The sequence below is a fragment of the Apodemus sylvaticus genome, chromosome 1 (assembly GCF_947179515.1).
Source record: "Apodemus sylvaticus chromosome 1, mApoSyl1.1, whole genome shotgun sequence".
Taxonomy (NCBI): domain Eukaryota; kingdom Metazoa; phylum Chordata; class Mammalia; order Rodentia; family Muridae; genus Apodemus; species Apodemus sylvaticus.
This window is the reverse complement of record NC_067472.1, coordinates 167,872,376-167,891,100: the sequence shown is the minus strand read 5'-3', so window position 1 is coordinate 167,891,100 and position 18,725 is coordinate 167,872,376. Positions and strand designations below refer to the sequence as shown.

Sequence of the window (18,725 nt, the reverse complement as noted above, 5' to 3'; positions counted from 1 at the left end):
TGTGGCACACACACCCCTGTATAGCTATCCTTGGGAATGCTGAGGGGTAACAGCATGTATCCACGGCCAAGCATGGCGGCACACAGCTGTGAGCCAGCACTTGGGAGGTCGGAACAGAATGGCTCCATGCTGGAGGCCAGCCTGGGATACGGAACAAACTAGGCAGGAAATTAGAAAGAGCCAGCGCCAATGCACAGAGACTAAGTTTTCTAAGTAGTTCACAGTTCTTACAGGGGAAATGAGTGACATAGGCAAGGTGAACCGACAGCTGTGACCTCTGTGCTGTGATCCTGGGAGCCACGGCAGCCCTTGAAAGTGACTGTGATATAATGTGGGAGATCGGGAGGGAACCTGAGCAAAGAGCTGAGTGACTGGACCGAGTCCGCAGAGGCTGCAAGACAGCCAGGCAGTCTGCTTTCAGATTCTAACCTATTAGCCTCCCTCCCTGCTTGGGAAACTGAAAACAGGTACCCGGGGAGGCTGACGAGCACGGCCAGAGCATCGGAAGTCAGTGACCAGTTTAATTGAAAACACTACACCTTGGCTTCACCCCGCCTTGCCAGAGTCCTCCTCTGGCTTCCTTCCTATGCCTTGATGATAAAATGTCCTTGTCCTCACAGGTAATTCTGAGTCCCTGCTTGGTGGTAAGTACCATGTACTGCACATTTCCTCCAAAGATTCTGTTCTTTCAAGTAGTCAGTTATTTTACCGGTTATCAATGGCTGATGAGACACACAGGAAAAAAAAACCAGTTTCCTTAGGTCCTAAATGGTCTCACTTTCCCTCGGGCTAGGTACTAAGGAGTCTCTCCTACAGGGATCTGAAGAGTTAAGAGGTCCCTTAGGAACTCAGGACTGGAAATGACAGGCACAAGAGAATATCCCGCTCCCTAAGAAGCCTCTACCCGGCCATTAAAGGACCATTAAAGCAACTACAGTACTCTCTCAGATGAGGAAAATGAGCTAATTGTCTCCTCCAGGGATCCGAACGCTTAGTGCACTGTGACCGTGCTATTTTTAGAACAGACAGGCCAGTCAACTCTTCTGACACCATCAGTAAGTACATACTAGTATGTGAGACTTTAAACATTATTTAGGAAACAGTCAAGGAATATAGGAAACCTAGGGAATGACCAAAGATGCCCACATCACTGTGCCATGTATAAGTTGGTCTTATCTATAAACTGGTAGAGATGTTTTAGGAAATACATTTTGTTCAACGATCTGTTTTTATTATTTTGATTTTTAAAATGTATTTTTAATCCAGGCATGGTGGTGTACAACTTTAATCCTAGCACTTGGGAGGCAGAGGCAGATCTCTGTGTGAGGCCGGCCTGGTCTACAGAGTGAGTTCAGGATAGCCAGGCCTACACAAAGAAACATATGTCAAAAAACAAATACAGCCCTCCTCCCATATACACACATGATTCTATGTATATTTTATGTATACCATGTGTGTGGGTACCTGCAGAGGCCAGAAGAGGCTGTTGGCACCCCTGCAGCTAGAGTTACAGGCAGTTGTGAGGTGCACAATATGGGTTCTGGGAACCAAACTTAGGTCCTCTGCGGAAGTGTGCTCTTAACCACTGAGCCATCTCATCAGGCTTGAGGGATTTTTTTTTTTTAAACTCATGCATTCCTGGTGAAATACTTTTAAACCTGCACCCCCAAATATAGTCTTTATCTAGACGAATATGTGCTAATACAATGTTACATGTCCTATGTAACAATTTTTTTAAAGATTTATTTATTTTATGTATGTGAGTACACTGAAGCTCTCTTCAGACACACCAGAAGAGGGCATCAGTTCCCATTACAGATGGTTGTGAGCCACCATGTGGTTGCCCCTGAACTCAGGACCTCAGGAAGAGAAGCCAGTGCTCTTAACCTCTGATCCAGCTCTCCAGCCTGAAGTGATGCTTTTTTTTAAATGCCTGGCCTCAGCGGAGGTGCCTACCATCACCACCAGCTGGGAGAGCAGTGGGAGAGCAGGGGGGCTGCTTGAGTTCAGGGGCAGCCAGGAAACAGCAAGAAGAGGTTCACACACACACAAAGGATGGGACAGCAAAGAGAACTTCCTTTCTTTTTCTTATTTAACCAAATCAGAGAAAACGAATAAATACTTTTGGCCAATTGGAGTGATTCTGAATGCTAAGCTGGAGAGGCTGCTCAGCGAATAGGCTCCTGTCCCTAAACCTGACAACCTGAGTTTGATGGCCAGGACCCGAGAGGTATAAGGAGAAAACCAAGTCTGGAAGGTGCACATGTGCCACGGCACATGCGTGCCCCTAGCCAATGTAAATGTAATTAAAAAATTCTAAGAGAGCGGGACGTCTGACTTCGAGTCCGAACGTTTATGTTTGTGGTGTTGACCAGCCCGGAGAGAATTAAAAATAGGTGATGTTGAAAAAGGCAAGAAGATTTTTTGTTCAGAAGTAGTGTGCCCAGTGCCACACTGTGGGAAAGGGAGGCAAGAGTAAGACTGGTCCAGATCTTCACGGTCTGTCTGGGCGGAAGACAGGCCAGGCTGCGGGATTCTCTTACACAGACGCCAACAAGAACAAAGGCATCCCCTGGGGAGAGAAAGCCCTGAGGATTTGGAGAATCCCAAAAAGTACATCCCTGGAACAAAAATGATCTTTGATGGAATCAAGAAGAAGGGAGAATAGCTTATCTTAAAAAGGCTACTAATGGGGCCGGGCAGTGGTGGTGCACACCTGTAATCCCAGCACTTGGGAAGCAAAGGCAGGCAGATTTCTGAGTTTGAGGCCAGCCTTGTCTACACAGTGAGTTCCAGGACAGTCAGGGCTACACAGAGAAACCCTGTCTTGAAAAAAAACCAAATCCAAGAAACTACCCCCCCCCCAAAGAAAAGCTACTAATGAGTAATTCCACTGCTTTATTTATTACAAAACAAATGTTTCATGGCTTTTAATGTATACCATACACCAAATTCAGATCATGAATGGCTAACAATATTTTTGTTGGACTGTCCTGATTTAAGTAAAACTGACTTGTTAAAAAAAAACATAAACTAGGACCAAATTCCCCATTCCACAAACAAACAAACAAACAAACAAACAAATAATCTAAGACCCAACTACTCGATACTATAGACTACTATAACCATCTTTAAATAGAATAATCAAACCTTTGCTGATCTCTACATTAGGCAGGTTGAAGATATCAAGGTCCATCGTCCCTTGGCTAGTCCCGTCTGAGAGGTCTAAGAGGAGCAGCTTGTCTGCAACGCCCTGTGTGAGATGAGAAGGAGAACAGCGGCTCACTGACACAGCTAGCTACTCAGCACAGCACATGGGAAAGGCTAAAGGAGGCCTCCTGAACTACCTAAGAACGAAGGTAACATAACAGCAGAAACACAACAGAGGGATGGGTGCGAGCACGGCGCTGTTATGTGGCTGATACTGTCTTTGAGGCTTGGCTACTGAACACCAGGACCTAGCAGGGCTCAGCCAGGAGCAAACTCTAGCTTCTTCAGACAGAATCACAAAGGGGGCAAGGCGTACTAGGTAGGCATGTAACTGCTCCCGAGTTTAAGTTTTTACTTTAATTCCAGTGTTACTGTTGCTCTCCTCCTCCTCTCCCTCCTTTCCTTTCCTCCCTCCCTCCCTTCCTCCCTTTTCTTATCCCTCCCTCCCTTCCTCTCTCCCTCCTTCCCTTTTTGTTAAAAAATATTTTCCTGAGACATGGTTTCTTTGTGTAACAGCTATGGCTGTCCTGGAACTCACTTTCTAACCTGGCTGGCCTTGAACTCAGAGATTTACCCGCCCCTGCCTTCTGAGTGCTGGGATGACTCAGTGGCAGTCAGTAGGGCTTAAGCCCCTCTTCCAGGCCCTGTATTGTATTGTAGTGCTGCTTGACTTGTTCACAGTGAACAAGGGGTCGAGTGTCCTCTAGAGTGTCTATACAATCCTGTAATTTTTCACAGGTGCACTAATCCCTGGGCTGCAGTAACATGAAGACTCAGCCTAGCCATGCATTTCTATCTGTCTTAGGAGAGATACTGGAGTTACCGCTATGAAAGTCGGGTGTGGCTGTAAATGTCTGCACCCCCAGCACTGCAGAGGCAGAGGAAGGAAGAGTATTTGAGGGCAGGTTGGGCTCCACAGCAAAACCCTGTGTCTTTCATTGAGTGGTTAAGAATCTAGACTAAATGTTCCCATCCCCAGAAACAAATGTAAATGCCAGATGAGCGTGGCAGCCCACCTGTAACTGCCGCCTAGGAAGCCAGAGACGGAGGATCCTGGAGTAACCTGCATGGTGGGCCTAGCCATATCGTCCTGCTCTGTGATTGATTGGTAGAGCCTGCCTCAGTGAAGAAAGTGGAAGAGCGATTGAAGGTAATTCCTGACTTGATGCTTCAGGCTTCCACGTGCACACGCATACTTGTGCACACATATACACATGCGTGTTCAGACATGCCAAAATGCATCCACACATACATGAAAATAGAAAAAGAAAAAACTGTAAGGTCTAAAGAAAGCATAAATATACGTAGTGCCACTATGTCTGCATACCTTTGCTGAAATTGCCAGTGTGCAGGCAATACCCAAGTCTCCACTTCCAACCACAGTGATTTTATTGGGTATTTTATTCTCATGATTTGTCCAGCCCCTTGAATTTACGTCTGAGACACCTACAATAAAAAATATTATCCAGAGAATTAAAAAATAATATTAAAAAATCTTTTCTAGTATTTTATAAGCTTGGTGAGGTGGAATACATCTATAATCCTGGCACTCAACAAGTTGAGGCAGAAGGATGACAAGTTCAAGGCTAGCCTGGACCACAAAGTGTGACCTTGTTCCCCAGCCTCCTTCCCCCAAAACCGTTTCTAGAATCTTCTTAAAAATAAAACGAACTTCAAAAACTCTCATAGAGATTCTATAGATTTTTTGATTCGAGACAGGGTTCCTCAGAGGAGTCTTGGCTGTCTCGGGGCTCCTGTGTAGAGCAGGCTGTAGACCCCCGGGCCGCTGTGTCCCTCCCAAGCATTACATTAAAGACATGTGCCACCACCGACTGACCAGCAATTCTATTTTTTTTTTTTTTAAATATTTGCTGTACTAATGAAGGCGAGGACAGGAGCCTGAAATCAAGCATGGTGACTCACGCATGCCTATAACCCCAGCCATCAGGAGACAGAGGCAGCGCCTGGGTTTCACAGTGACACTTACTCTTAGGGGTGGGGGTGCAGAGGAGGTAGCGGGGCATTTCTGTGCACACCTGTAATCCCAACAACAGGGAGGTGAAGGCAGAAGGATCAGGAGTCCATGGTAATCTTCAGCTACATAGTGTTTGAGGCTAGTCAGAGTTACCTGAGATCACGTCTCAAACTAATACATTGCACCCTCCCCTAAGAAAAAACAGGTATTATATTGAATGTTGATATATATAGAGGATCTCCTTTTTAAGGACAGTATTATAAACATTTAAAGGTTTTCATTTGAGGTTAGAGAGATGGCTCAGTGGTTAGGAGCACTGGCTTTCTTCCAGAAGGCCGGGTTCAATTCTCAGCAACCACACAGCGGCTCACACCTGTCTGTAACTCTAGTTTCTCATTCATGAAATGCACATTAAAAAAATAAACCATAAAAACCAACCAACCAAAAAACACTTTTTATTTAAAGAGCTAAAGAGAGCTTTTTATTTAAAGAGCTCATTAGTTAAGAGCGTCTGAAAAAAAAAAAAAAAAAGAGCGTCTGGGTTTAATTCCCAGCACCCACATGGCAGTCCACAACCAACTGTTACTTCAGTTCCAGAAATCCAACATCCGCTCTGGCCATTACAGGCACCAGGCACTGACATACATGCAGGCAAACACCCATACACACAGAATAAAATAATACTTTTTTAAAAGTATATTAAAAAAAAAAAGAATCTATGCACAGTCAATAGTTTACAAGGGAGATAGATGTTTTCTTTAGTGGTGTAGCCTAGTAAGGTACCTGTAGCTCTATAAACAAATCCTCACCCTTGCCCCTATAAACAACCCTAAGGAAACTCGCTGGAGAGCAGGAGCAAAGAGGTGAAAGTAGAAGCTAGCTAAGAAAAGGGAAGGGATCAATTAAGGGTGGGAGGGGCTTAAAGGAAGAGTGCAGGGTGAGCATGATCGAAATACATTGTGTGCATGTATGAAGGTGTCATACTGAAACCCACTGTTATGCACAATTGTTATATGCTAGTAAAAGCAGAGGAAGACACACAGTACTGACCTCTGACCTCAATACTCACAAAAAACCTTCTGAAATGTTCTAGGCATGAATAAATGGCTTTATCCCAATTAGAAGATCAGACTTATACACCTCTGATCCCATACACTGAGTAAGCCAAAACAAAAACAAAAACAAAAACAAAAACCTACAGAAACAAGTAATGATAATTGGGACAATTAATTTATAAGGTGATCTGAACAAAGAAAGAATTATTTTATCTGATTATATAGGAGTAACATTTTTACATTTTAAAAATCTTTAACTGGAACTATATAGAAATACTTATAATTGAAAAATATTAAATAGGAACATAATATATATGTGTATGTATATATTTGTACATATACATATATATATTACTTATTCATAGGCTCATAAGTAGCAAAGAGTACAGAACATTAGTGAGAAATTCTAACTTCCTAAATCTTAGGTGATCTCACTGACAACACAAACCTTCGGTGATTTTTGCGATATAGGCCAGCAAATCCACCTGCTGCGCTTCATTGGACGATGGCACAGAATAGAGAGGAAGTTCCTCTTGAAACTTGGTGATCATTTCTTTAATTAATCCAACAATGGCAGATTTGGGCTGGAGAATGCATGCAAAGGGAAAAGTTACCTAACTGTATTTTCTACAGAGCACGTGTTTTATATTGTCAGTCAGTCAAGGTGGTCCTTGAACAGCGCACAGTGGAAAACCAACGCACACAGCCTCCCCCAAACTTCCACGAAGAGCCTGTCCTCCATCTTCTCTATTCCTGCTGCATGTTTTCCTTTGGCCTCTGCGCCGAGAACCAAATTCACAGCCTTCTGTATGCGATGCAAGTACTTTACACCAAGCTGCACCACAGCCCTTACCAATGGTAAAAGACAGCATGTTTTGTATGTAAAGACAGCACACGTTTTGTATGTAAACGTGTAAAGGCATGTTTTGTATGCTGCATGGCTGTACAGTGTAAAATGCAAGGCAGCCATCTGACGTCACCTTTTATACAGCGAGTTACGGGAATAACCAATCATGAGCAATTCCATGCACACAGAAGGAAGCCCTGTCAGCACAGTAATGCGCCACAGGCACAGCTCACGTGGTACTGCTTTACCACTGCGTGCTTACTCACACTGCTGTTCCCTGTAAAGGGCCCCGGAGTGCACTTGTGCGGAGAAGAACACGTGCAAGCTTTTTATTTTTTAGGGTTTTATTTTATTTTGGGGGAATTCCGGGTCTACTGTTTGTTTCTAAGATCTTGTGCTTTGTAGCCCAGGCTAAGAACTTGCTGTGTGTGTAGCTCAGGCTGGCTAAACCTTTAATTATGATACCTCAACCTCCTTGCTACTAGAATTCCAAGTGTTAACCACACTTAGCTCTTCACGTTTGATAGATTTTAACTTCTCATAACAGGTTTATGTAGACTTTATGGTACCAATAGTTAAAAACTGTCTTTTTACTTTACACATTTATAGTTTAATCTTTTCTTCAAACCCAGGTGAAGTATATTCAGGTATTGTCTCATTTTTTCTAAACTACCATACAAAATATCTTTAAGTCTTAATATTCTTTTTTTTTTCCCCGCTTTTTTGGATTTGGTTTCGTTTTTTCGAGACAGGGTTTCTCTGTGTAGCCCAGGCTGTCCTGGAACTCACTCTGTAGACCAGGCTGGCCTCGAACTCAGAAATCCGCCTGCCTCTGCCTCCCAGTGTGCTGGGATTACAGGTGTGCGCCACCACCACCTGACTAAGTCTTAATATTCTTAACTGAAAAGTACAAACAAATTGTATCATTCAATAAGTAGCTTCCCTATAGATCTCATGGAAACATTCCACAGATCTGTACAATACAAAGAGAGAAATGCTAAACCAACATCTTCCAAATGTAGAAGCACAGAATAAAGACACTTTCTAACAAAATATACAGGGTTGAGACTTTTTATATTGAAGTCACTACAAAAACAGCCATCTAGGCTGGTAACATTCTATCTTTATGTCTGTTTTCTAAAGCATGTAAAAAATAAACTATAGACAGGAGTCCTCTATCCCTACAACTTTTATTGTGTATTTCCTTATGAAACAAAGAAAGGGCTGGAGAGATGGCTCAGCAGGCGAGGGTGCTTGCTGCCAGGCTTGACCAGCTGAGTTTGATCCCTGGAACTCATGTGGTGAAATAAGAGAACCAACCTCCACAAGTTGTCCTCTGACCTCTGCACACGTGCCATGTCACATATGTGCACACACAAACATACTCAATAAATAAATAGAACTTAAAAAAATTAAAATAACTGAATGCTAGGCTGAGTACTGAGCAGTGCAGTACTTGTCTGGTATGAGCAAGCCCAAGGTTCAAGCCTTCACACTGCAAAGACAAAAATCTTAGCAAGGACTGGAGTACAGAGCCGGAACTATGGCTGTTTCAGAGTAAGGCAGAAAGTCCCAGTTCAAGGCCTGCTTGAGCTACAGAGCAAGCCAAGGCTAAGACTGACACAACTCAGCCGTAGAATGCTTACCTACCGTGCATGCTTCAGGCCCTAGGTTATACGTTATACCGCCCCCTACACACACACACACACACACACACACACACACACACACACACACTATAATCGGTTAAACAAAAAACATTATAGATTAAATAGAGTATGATCAATTTAGACAAAGTAAAAAGGTATCTATATATAGCCTGAGAATCATTAATAGACAGGAACTAGGAAATAGAATTCCATTACTTTGCTAATAGCTTTGTATGCAACCCTTCAAGTGCCAACTGATAATAAAACAAGGAACAACAGTAGCTGGCTCCAGACCTGGGGAACGCAGCTGTGCAGGCTGACGTTATGAGCAGAATGTCAAAGACTCAAGAAAGCTCAATTTCAAACTATTCCTAAAGATCACATGAAGAATGTAATTGAAAGATCATCCAGGCATGGTGGTGCATGCCTTTAATCCCAGTATTTTGGAGGCAGAAGCAACAAATCTCTGTGAGTTTGAGGCCAGCCTGGTCTACATGGTAAGTTCCAGGATGCAAAAGGCCTACATGGTAAGACTCTGACTCAGCAACTAAATAACAATAAGGAAGTGTTTGTGCATCTCTCTCTCTCTCTGTCTCTCTCTCACTCCCTCTTTCTCTGTGTGTGTGGGGGCGGGGAGAGGAAGATTCAGTATGTTTTGGGTTTTTTTTTTTTTTTTTTTTTTTTTTGGTTTTTTTGAGCAGGGTTTCTCTGTATAGCCCTGGCTGTCCTGGAACTCACTCTGTAGACCAGGCTGGCCTCGAACTCAGAAATCTGCCTGCCTCTGCCTCCTAAGTGCTGGGATTACAGACGTGCGCCACCACCGCCTGGGGTCAGTATGTTTACATGTGTTATTAAGAACAAAAACAAAGACAAATATTCAGAAAAAAAAAAAGCTCAAAGAAAATCCAAGTTGCTCTTACATGGCTCCAGTTTTGGAGATAGGGCAAATATATTCTGCCTTTGGCATCCACGTGTTTCCCAACTGAGATTTCCATGTTTGCAGTTGGCTTCAAGAAGCAAATGGGCGGAGCGAAAGGGTGGGAATCCAAGATCCAGAATCGAATGGGTATGTTGTACGTCTTACCTATTTGAGAAGAGATAAAGGATCATGACATGTTTGCACTGTACACATCATGTAGCGAGACAGCATTTGAGAAACAGACAGCTAGGCGTGGAGGAAAAGCTTCTCATTCTACCTAATGATGCTGAGGTGGGGGACTATGAGTTTGAAGACAGTCTAGACAACACCAAGATCCTGTCTCAAAATAAAAAGAAGCTAAGTACTGAAGAAAGGAAAAAAAAGGGCAGCCGAGTTTGTGTGTAAGGATGAAGCAAACCATCCTACTTTTTGTTTTCTCTGTATTGAGAAGAGGTTCTTACCACAGCACCAGCATAGCAGTGAGACTAAGACAATGGTCACCTGAGCAATTCAAAAACAATTCACAGGCTACACTGTACCACCGGTATGGGATACAAAATCTTTTCTATGTAGTTTACTTTGCGAATCCCAAGAAGAGATGCTATAGCTTCTCCACTTTTTCATTTATTGTATAGTGCAATTATTTACTTACCCAGCCTGCTTTTACTCCAGTGTAAATTTCTACTATGCATTTTTTCATTCTTTCCTATATCCTCCACAGCAAGTATTATGTCTAATATACTAGCTCCTAAGTAAGTCTGTCCTATAAATAAGAATGGACAACTCTGAGCTTAGAGGGGAAGGTAAGCCACCTTTTCTTAGTGATACTTAAATTACCAACTAGCACCAGATGGCGAAAAGCAAGCACAAGAACCCTACCAACAGAAACCAAGGCCACTTGGCAACATCAGAACCCAATTCTCCCACCACAGCAAGTCCCAGATACCCCAACACACCGGAAAAGCAAGAGTTGGATTTAAAATCATATCTGATGATGCTGATAGAGGGCTTTAAGAAAGACTTAAATAACTCCCTTAAAGAAATACAGGAGAATATCAGTCAACAGGTAAAAGCCCTTAGAGAGGAAACACAAAAATCCCTTAAAGAAATGCAGGAGATCATGGGTCAATAGGCAGAATCCCTTAAAGAAGAAACACAAAAATCCCTTAAAGAATTACAGGAAAACACAAACAATCAAGTGAAGGAACTGAACAAAACCATGCAGGATATAAAAGTGGAAGCAGAAACAATAAAGAAATCACAAAGTGAGACATCTCTGGAGATAAAAAACCTTGGAAAAAATTCAGGAGTCATAGATGCAAGCATCAACAACAGAATACAAGAGATAGAAGAAAGAATCTCAGGTGCTGAAGATATCATAAAAAACATTGACTCAACAATCAAAGAAAATGCAAAATGCATAAAGCTGGTAACCCAAAACATCCAGGAACTCCAGGACACAATGAGAAGACCAAACTTAAGGATTATAGGTATAGAAGAGAGAGATTTCCAACTTAATGGGCCAGTAAATATCTTCATCAAAATTATAGAAGAAAACTTCCCTAACCTAGAGAAGAGATGCCATGAACATATAAGAAGCCTACAGAACTCCAAACAGACTGGACCAGAACAGAAAGTCTTCCTGGCCCATAATAATCAAAACATCAAAAATAACAGGAAGCAACAATCTCTATTCCTTAATATCTCTTAACAACAATGGACTCAACTCCCCAATAAAGAGATATAGACTAACAGAAATATTTTTCATGTAAATCTTCAATTTTATCAGAAAATGTTTGTAATTCCCCTTTTAATTAATTTAGTAATTTTTTTATGTCTACCATTTTATCTGCATTATTTTTCATGATACTCTTCAATTTTAGGGTTTTTTTTTTTTTGGATTTTTGGTTTTTTTCGAGACAGGGTTTCTCTGTATAGCCCTGGCTATCCTGGAGCTCACTCTGTAGACCAGGCTGGCCCCGAACTCAGAAATCCGCCAGCCTCTGCCTCCCAGAGTGCTAGGATTACAGGCATGTGCCACCACCACCCGATGATACTCTTCAATTTTAATATATCTTTCTATATATTTCCTCTATTTTATCAGAAATGGTTTCAATGTAAATCTTTGATTTTATCACAAATGTGTTTAATTCCACCTTCAATTAATTTAGAGTTTTATATCTACCATTTTATATGTAAAATTTTCCACAAAATAGTCAATTTTAACATGTTTGTCTATATATTTCTTGAATTTTACCAAAAATATTTTCCACGTAAATCTTCAATTTTATCTGAAAATGTTTATAATTCCACCTTCAATCAACTTAGAATTATCTTTATGCCTATCATTTTATCTGTATAATTTCCATAATCTTTAATTTTAACATGTTTTCCTATATATTTCTTCAATTTTATCAGAAATATTTTCCAAGTAAATCTTCAAATTTATCAGAAAATGTTTATAATTCCAGTTTCAATCAACTTAGGAACTTTTATGCCTACCATTATTATATTTATATAAAATTTTCCATGATAATCATCAATTCTAACATGCTTTTCTACATTCTTCTACAATTTTATCAGAAATATTTTCCATGTAAATTCTATCATAAAATGTTTCTATTTCATATTTTAAAAAAAATAATTAAAACTAAAAACAAATTAAAAAAAAAAAAAAGAAAGAAAGAAACTGAAAACCATGCGGGTTCCTAAAACCTAGGTAGTGTGGGATAACCACACACACATACATGGTCTACTAATCTTTTAGAAATACTATCCTTTGGAAGTGCTGGAATTCTTTTCAGAGAAAGAAGCCGGCTTACGACAGGTCAAAGATGAGTCAATGTGTCTAGCTGAGCAGACCGTCTGCCTGATGTGCTTTAGTCAATCACAAGTACTGCAATTATGTTAGACTGGGTTCTCAACAAGGACCCTGAAGGAAGGGCAGCTGTCTCTACACGAATGGTGGCTGCCCTCAGGTGCAGAGGGCTTGAAAAGGGACCTTTTGGGGTAGACAGTTTCGAATGTAGACTTGTTCTCCGCGTCAAGTGCTGCCAGCGATGCTTCTCTCTTGCTGCCCTTGGCAGGTGTCCTGTCCCTGTCTGCCTGCATGCGGCCTCACTGTCACTTAGCTTTCCTGTCAGGCCGGTAGCTTGTCTGAGGCTTTGTTTTAGATCAGTAACTCTCCTCAACAAAATAAACCGCTTGGGAGGAAGGAGGGAGAGGAAGGAACCTGACCCCAGGCTCTTATGATTTTAATTTTGTAGGTCATGCCTCGGTTACCATGAAGCCCAAAGTTAAATCCAACGTAAGTGAAAACTAAACTGTCTAGACATCTAAAAAACACTTCAACTGTGTTCTACCCTTAACACTTACTCCTGTTTCACGGTCTATCACTCTGTGTCTTACACAGTATTAAAAATATTCCACTCGGGACCAGATACCCACCTCTACACATTATTACCTGTATGACTTTTTACCCACATTACTTAACTTCTTTCTGCCTAATCCTTTCCTCTATAAACAGATAGTATTCATTCTAATTTCATATACTGTTGGGATGAAATTCATACTTATACACGACATGGCAAACACTTTGAGTTGTACTTTTAAACCCACTTGGAAACAGGACAGATGTAAACAAATGGTTCGTTGAAAACAGAGCTTGGCTGGTGTTTTTCAAGTGATACTGTTTAACCAGCCTTCTATACCAAAGGTTACATTGCTGAACAGTAAGTAGGGAATAGTTAAGAAATGGTTAACTGGGGCTGGAGAGATGGCTCATCGGTTAAGAGCACTGACTGCTCTTCCGAAGGTCCTGAGTTCAAATCCCAGCAACCACATGGTGGCTCACAACCATCCATAAAGAGATCTGACACCCTCTTCTGGTGTGTCTGAAGACAGCTACAGTATACTTACATATAATAAATAAACCTTTAAAAAAAAAAAAGAAAAAAAAAAAGAAAAGAAATGGTTAACTGTTTTTTTTCCCTTTTGAGTAAATCATTATTATTTCAACCTGTCACCTAACTCTAAAATGTCTAGTAATGCACTGCGACACTGGCTGTGCTTGCTCAGTCATGTGACCAGGCTGAGCTTCAGTCTTACCTACAGAACAGGTAGAGTGAGTGCCACTTCACAGAGAAGAAAAGGGGACAAGCACAGGTGTCAACAGGAACACACAGGACCATGGCCCTCAGTGACTGAGAGCAAAACTCTCTCCCCAGAGCTCGGCTCTGTCTCTCACGCTCTCTTCCGTTCTCACAACCCACGCCAGCCCAGCAGGCACTATTTGACAAGTTGTTAAATGGATTTAAAATTAATCTAGGCGGCTGGAGAGATGGCTCAGAGGTTAAGAGAACTGACTGCTCTTCCAGAGGTCCTGAGTTCAATTCCCAGCAACCACATGGTGGCTCACAACCATCTGTAATGGGACCCGATGCCCTCTTCTGGTGTGTCTGAAGGCAGTAACAATGTACTCATATACATAAAATAAATATATCTTTAAAAAAAAGGAAAAAGAAAAAAATTAGTCTAGGCTTCCTTTGACATCTACAGGATCCTGCCAGATCTAGGAAGGTCCTGAGCAGACCTCAGGTATATGTAAAAACACGGGTATATGCAAAAACACGTTCATAGCGATGCATACCAAGGAATTAAGTTCTTATTGAGCTGCTCCTGTAGAGAAGTCCCGTACTTACCCTGATACATCACAGGAATTGTACCGGTGAAATTCAGCAGGTCTTTTTGGGAAGTGTCTTTGAAAACTGGAAGACAAAGTTCCAAAATGTCAGTCAGAAGTAGAGACAAGCAATCAAAGGGCGTGTCAACTCTGCACACACAGAAATGTCCAAGTAAATAGATAAAAGTTTTTAAAAAGGAAGTGTAAGAACAGCAAAACTTTGACACTGAAGTCCAAATCCAATGCCCACCTTCCTTTTTTTTTTTTTTTTTTTTTTTTTTGGTTTTTCAAGACAGGGTTTCTCTGTATGGCCCTGGCTGTCCTGGAATTTACTCTGTAGACCAGGCTGGCCTCCAACTCAGAAATCTTCCTGTCTCTGCAGCCCAAGTGCTGGAATTACAGGCATGCACCACTACAATAAGCACCCACCTTCCTTTCTTAAGAGACAAACGTCCCACCCTCGTAACCCCAGCATAGGAGGAAGGCGCAGGAGGAAGGACTGCCAGGAGTTCAAGGCCAGCTAATGCTATCTAATGACCAGACCACCAGACCAGCAAAGGAGTGCAAACCAACCCTGTCTCAAAACCACGCACCGGTGGAAGCCCTGGCTTCCACCTCTATCACCAAAGGAAGCAGGGTGTGGCAGTGCCTGCCAGCGATCCCAACACTCAGGAGAGGGAGGATGAGGTCAGAAGCTCAAGGCTATCCCTAGCTACATAGCAAGTTCTGAGATTAAGAAAAGAAAAATAACTTGGAAGCTCTTTAGGTGAAATAATTAACAGTCCAAATGAAGCGGCGTGACTAGAGGATGCGCTTCATACCATAGGTGTCCACGGAGTATCTGAAGTGCGGGAAAGACGCGTTCACGGTCTTCAGCTCTTCCACGGTCAGATCCCTGAACTTGTACTGAAATGAGAGCAACGAGCAGCCCGGAATGAAAACAGAGCTATGCACGAGACTGGACATCTGCTGTGTGACGAGGACCAAGCGCTCTACACGGCAGGCGTCACCAGAGCTTGACTCGTTATGAACGCGAGACAGGGTCTCTCTTTATAGTTCAAGTGGACCTCGGGCTGGCCATCTTCCCCTCCCGTCTCCCCTAGGTGCTAGGAACATAGGCATGTATCATCACACATTTCTGATTTCATCACTGAGACCACAGTGCTAAGGAGCAAGGAGAGTTTACGAAGGAACTCGTGCAATTTGCTAAGTCGGATACCAAGCAAGGTATTAAACTCCAAGCTTAACTCCCAAGACCTGGGCCTTGATCAGTTAAATCTAAATGCACCCCCCCCCCCCAATACCCTCCCAAAGCCTACGGGACAGCACAGGATGAACCACTCATCAGCACTCAAGATCCACTTGTCTCTAAGTACATTTTAATTTAATGCAGTATGTAAATGTGGGTGCACATGTGGAGGGCAGAGGACACCTGCAGGAGCTGGCTCCTTCCTTCCAACCTCAGGGTTCCGGGGATCAAGCTCAGGGCTGTCCTGCTTGAGGTCAGGGACTGATCACCCTGCCAGCCCTTTTTTCTGAATGCCCCCTTCACTAGAGACAACTTGACTCTCCCTGCCCACCTCCAGCTGGTATCTTGGATTTTACAGGGGAAAGCAATAGGTTGCTACAAGCAGGTGAAGTGCCTCTTCCTGTCTCTCTTTGTGGCCTTCTGAGCGCCATCATGTAACCTCCCTCAACTTATTTTCTTACCTACAAAGAAAAATCCTACCCACTCCCTAGACTTACCATGAGGATTAATTGAAAGGAGGCAAGGCTATCAATATCCTGGAAAGTGAATAAAACTACTTGGAAATAAGTTCAGAAAGGTACAAAAGAGATGCTGAAAACCTAACACTGCTGAAAGAAACAAAATGAAATGGTTTTGTTGTTGTTTTTTGTTTGTTTGTTTGTTTGTTTTTCAAGCCAGGATTTCTCTGTGTAGCCCTGGCTGTCCTAGAACTCACTTCGTAGTCTAGACTGGCCTCGAACTCAGAGATTTGCCTGCCTCCACCTCCCAAGTACTGGGATTAAAGACCTGGCTTGGAAAGCTATTTTAAATGGGAAAATAGCCTGTGTTTGTGGATCTAAGATCATCAAGATCATTATATTTCCTGAAAGGTTCAGCATAATCCTTTAGTGAAACTTCAGCTGTTATAAAAAGTCTGAAAAACTGGGCTGGAGATATATCTAAATGATAAAGCAGTTGCTTAGGATATCCAGAAGGGCCAGGAGGTCGTGGTGCACACCTGTAATCCCAGCACTCTGGGAGGTAGAGGCAGGCAGGTTTCTGAGTTCGAGGCCAGCCTGGTCTACAGAGTGAGTTCCAGGACAGCCAGGACTACACAGAGAAACCCTGTCTCGAAAAAACAAAATCAAAAAAAAAAAAAAAAAAAAAAAAAAAAAAAAAAAGGATATCCAGAAGGTTTGGTTTCTGTCTGCACACACATACCTCACCATTAAACACCAATTGTGGTGCATGCCTGTAATCCCAGCACTTGAGAGGCAAAGGCAGGCAGATTTCTGAGTTCGAGGCCAGTCTGGTCTACAGAGTGAGTTCCAGGGCAGCCAGGGCTACACAGAGAAACCCTGTCTGGAAAAACAAAAAACCAAGCAAACAAACAAAAAAACTCCAATTGATATGGACACCCATGAGACTTGGAAAAGCCATAATAATCTTGGAAATGAACAAAAAAGTTTGGAGAGGTTGCCACATAATCAAGATATAAATGGTAATTAAAATGAGTTGACAGTAAGTGCTGGAGAGAGGACGTGGGGAACTTGGGGCTCGACAGTACCTATCTGCACTGCTGTGGGCTGACACAGCTGCACTGGAAAACAGTCTCAGAGTTGCTCAACAGGGCAGCTGTGCTGGTGAATGTCTTTGATCCCAAGCCTTGCTAGGCAGAAGCAGGGGAATCTTTGTGAGTTCGAGGCCAGCCTGGTCTAGATAATGAGTTCCAAGACAGCCTGGAAACATAATAAGACCATCAAAAATTTTAAAAAGAAAGAAAAAGATGGCTCTGTGATTAAGAGCACTTGACACTCTTCCAGAGGACTCTTCTTTCTTTTTTTGTATTTTGAGACAGGATCTCATTATGTAGCCCTGACTGTCCAGAAACTTACTATGTAGTGCAGGCTGGCCTGGAACTCACAGAGTTTCTGCCTCCTGAGTGTCTGGATTAAGGCCGTGTGCCACCACACCAGGCTTCTTTTTTCTGTTTTTAAATGCGAAGTCTTACAACCAAACTCAATCAACCTACACCTGTAACTGTAAGCTAAACCATCAGAATCAACTACATACACGATTTCAGTTTGAGAGCTCTTAAAACTCTTACAAGTGTAAAAACTGTCCCTTTCAAAGAGGCACCCCCACCCCCGTCCAAGAATATCGGCACAGAATCGTCTTTAGGGCTCTTCCAGGGCAATCTGAACGGCCAGGATCACTTAACAAGGTAACCTCCGAACTAGACAGCCTTGCAGACGGGAGTCAGGAATGCTGAGCGTACAGCCTGGGGGTAGGGTGGGGTGAGACTTGAGGGTGGAAGAAACCCTCTATCCACCTTTCCACCGTAAAGCTCTGTCTATGCCTGCACTCGCGTCTGCGGGGGTCTCATCGTGGGTATCTGCGATGTGACCACGATGCTAGATGAGAGAACTACAGAAACAAAAGCACGGGAGACAGTCGCAAACGCTCCAGGACGGAAGCACTGTGGAGAATGGCTTCCACAATGTGATAACCCGGATTTCTCAAAGCAAGGAGTGACTCATTCAAGGTGGGGCGAGGCAACTCCAGCCTGTGACCCCTGCACCGGGAGGCTGAAGCAGGAGGATTGCCGCGACTTCCAGGCCAGCCTGGGAAACAGTATGAGTGGGTGTGTCAAGACAACAACAACAACAAAAAAAACCTTGGAAAAAAAAGGATATGGGGGTGGGAAGTGGGCTGGGACGACGCGCGGTGACGAGAACTCTGGGTCCCGTCCGGCCCCCCACCTGCCTGCACCTTGCCTAGCAGCCGTCTCACGCCCTCACAGTCGAACTCCATGGTCAGCAGGGGTGCGTTCCTCCGCCGCAGTCACTGTGCGGGCTCCAGAACACGCCGGGAACGGAGGCCGCAGAGACCCAAACTTCCGCAGAGGACGGTCCCCGCCCCTTGCAGTAAGCGGACGCCACGCTCAGTCAGGCATCGACCGGACCCAGAGACCAGATCTCTGCGTCCGGCCCCGCCCCGGCCCCGCCCCGCCCCGCCCCGCCCCGCCCCGCCCTTTCCAGTCGGAGGACTCCGGCGGGTTCTGCGTCTACCTTTGTCCCAAACCCGAGACTGACAGCAGCCTAGAAAAATACCGCCCGCTTGCGGGGGGGAATTTAGCTAAGAAGAACCAAAGAATAAAC

At 43.3% G+C, this 18,725-nt stretch overlaps 1 protein-coding gene and 1 pseudogene across 7 annotated transcripts in view; one reads left to right on the top strand and one right to left on the bottom strand.

Annotated features, from left to right (window-relative positions):
• Uevld (UEV and lactate/malate dehyrogenase domains) overlaps positions 1-18,515 on the bottom strand; it is a 35,998-nt gene extending 17,483 nt beyond the window's left edge. For 6 of the 7 annotated variants that reach the window (XM_052162293.1, XM_052162299.1, XM_052162331.1 and 3 more), the window contains exons 1-7: positions 18,337-18,515; positions 15,158-15,242; positions 14,356-14,421; positions 9,657-9,820; positions 6,689-6,824; positions 4,538-4,656; positions 3,151-3,253 (exon numbers count right to left, since the gene is read on the bottom strand). In XM_052162293.1, the coding sequence (XP_052018253.1) occupies positions 3,151-3,253; positions 4,538-4,656; positions 6,689-6,824; positions 9,657-9,820; positions 14,356-14,421; positions 15,158-15,242; positions 18,337-18,378 (715 nt within the window). In that variant the 5' untranslated portion in view covers positions 18,379-18,515. Of the gene's footprint in view, positions 1-3,150; positions 3,254-4,537; positions 4,657-6,688; positions 6,825-9,656; positions 9,821-14,355; positions 14,422-15,157; positions 15,243-18,326 lie in introns of all 7 variants that reach the window. The other variant, XM_052162308.1, reaches the window with a different exon arrangement.
• Positions 73-2,964, top strand: LOC127684671 (cytochrome c, somatic-like; annotated as a pseudogene).
• Positions 18,516-18,725: the final 210 nt, after the last annotated feature.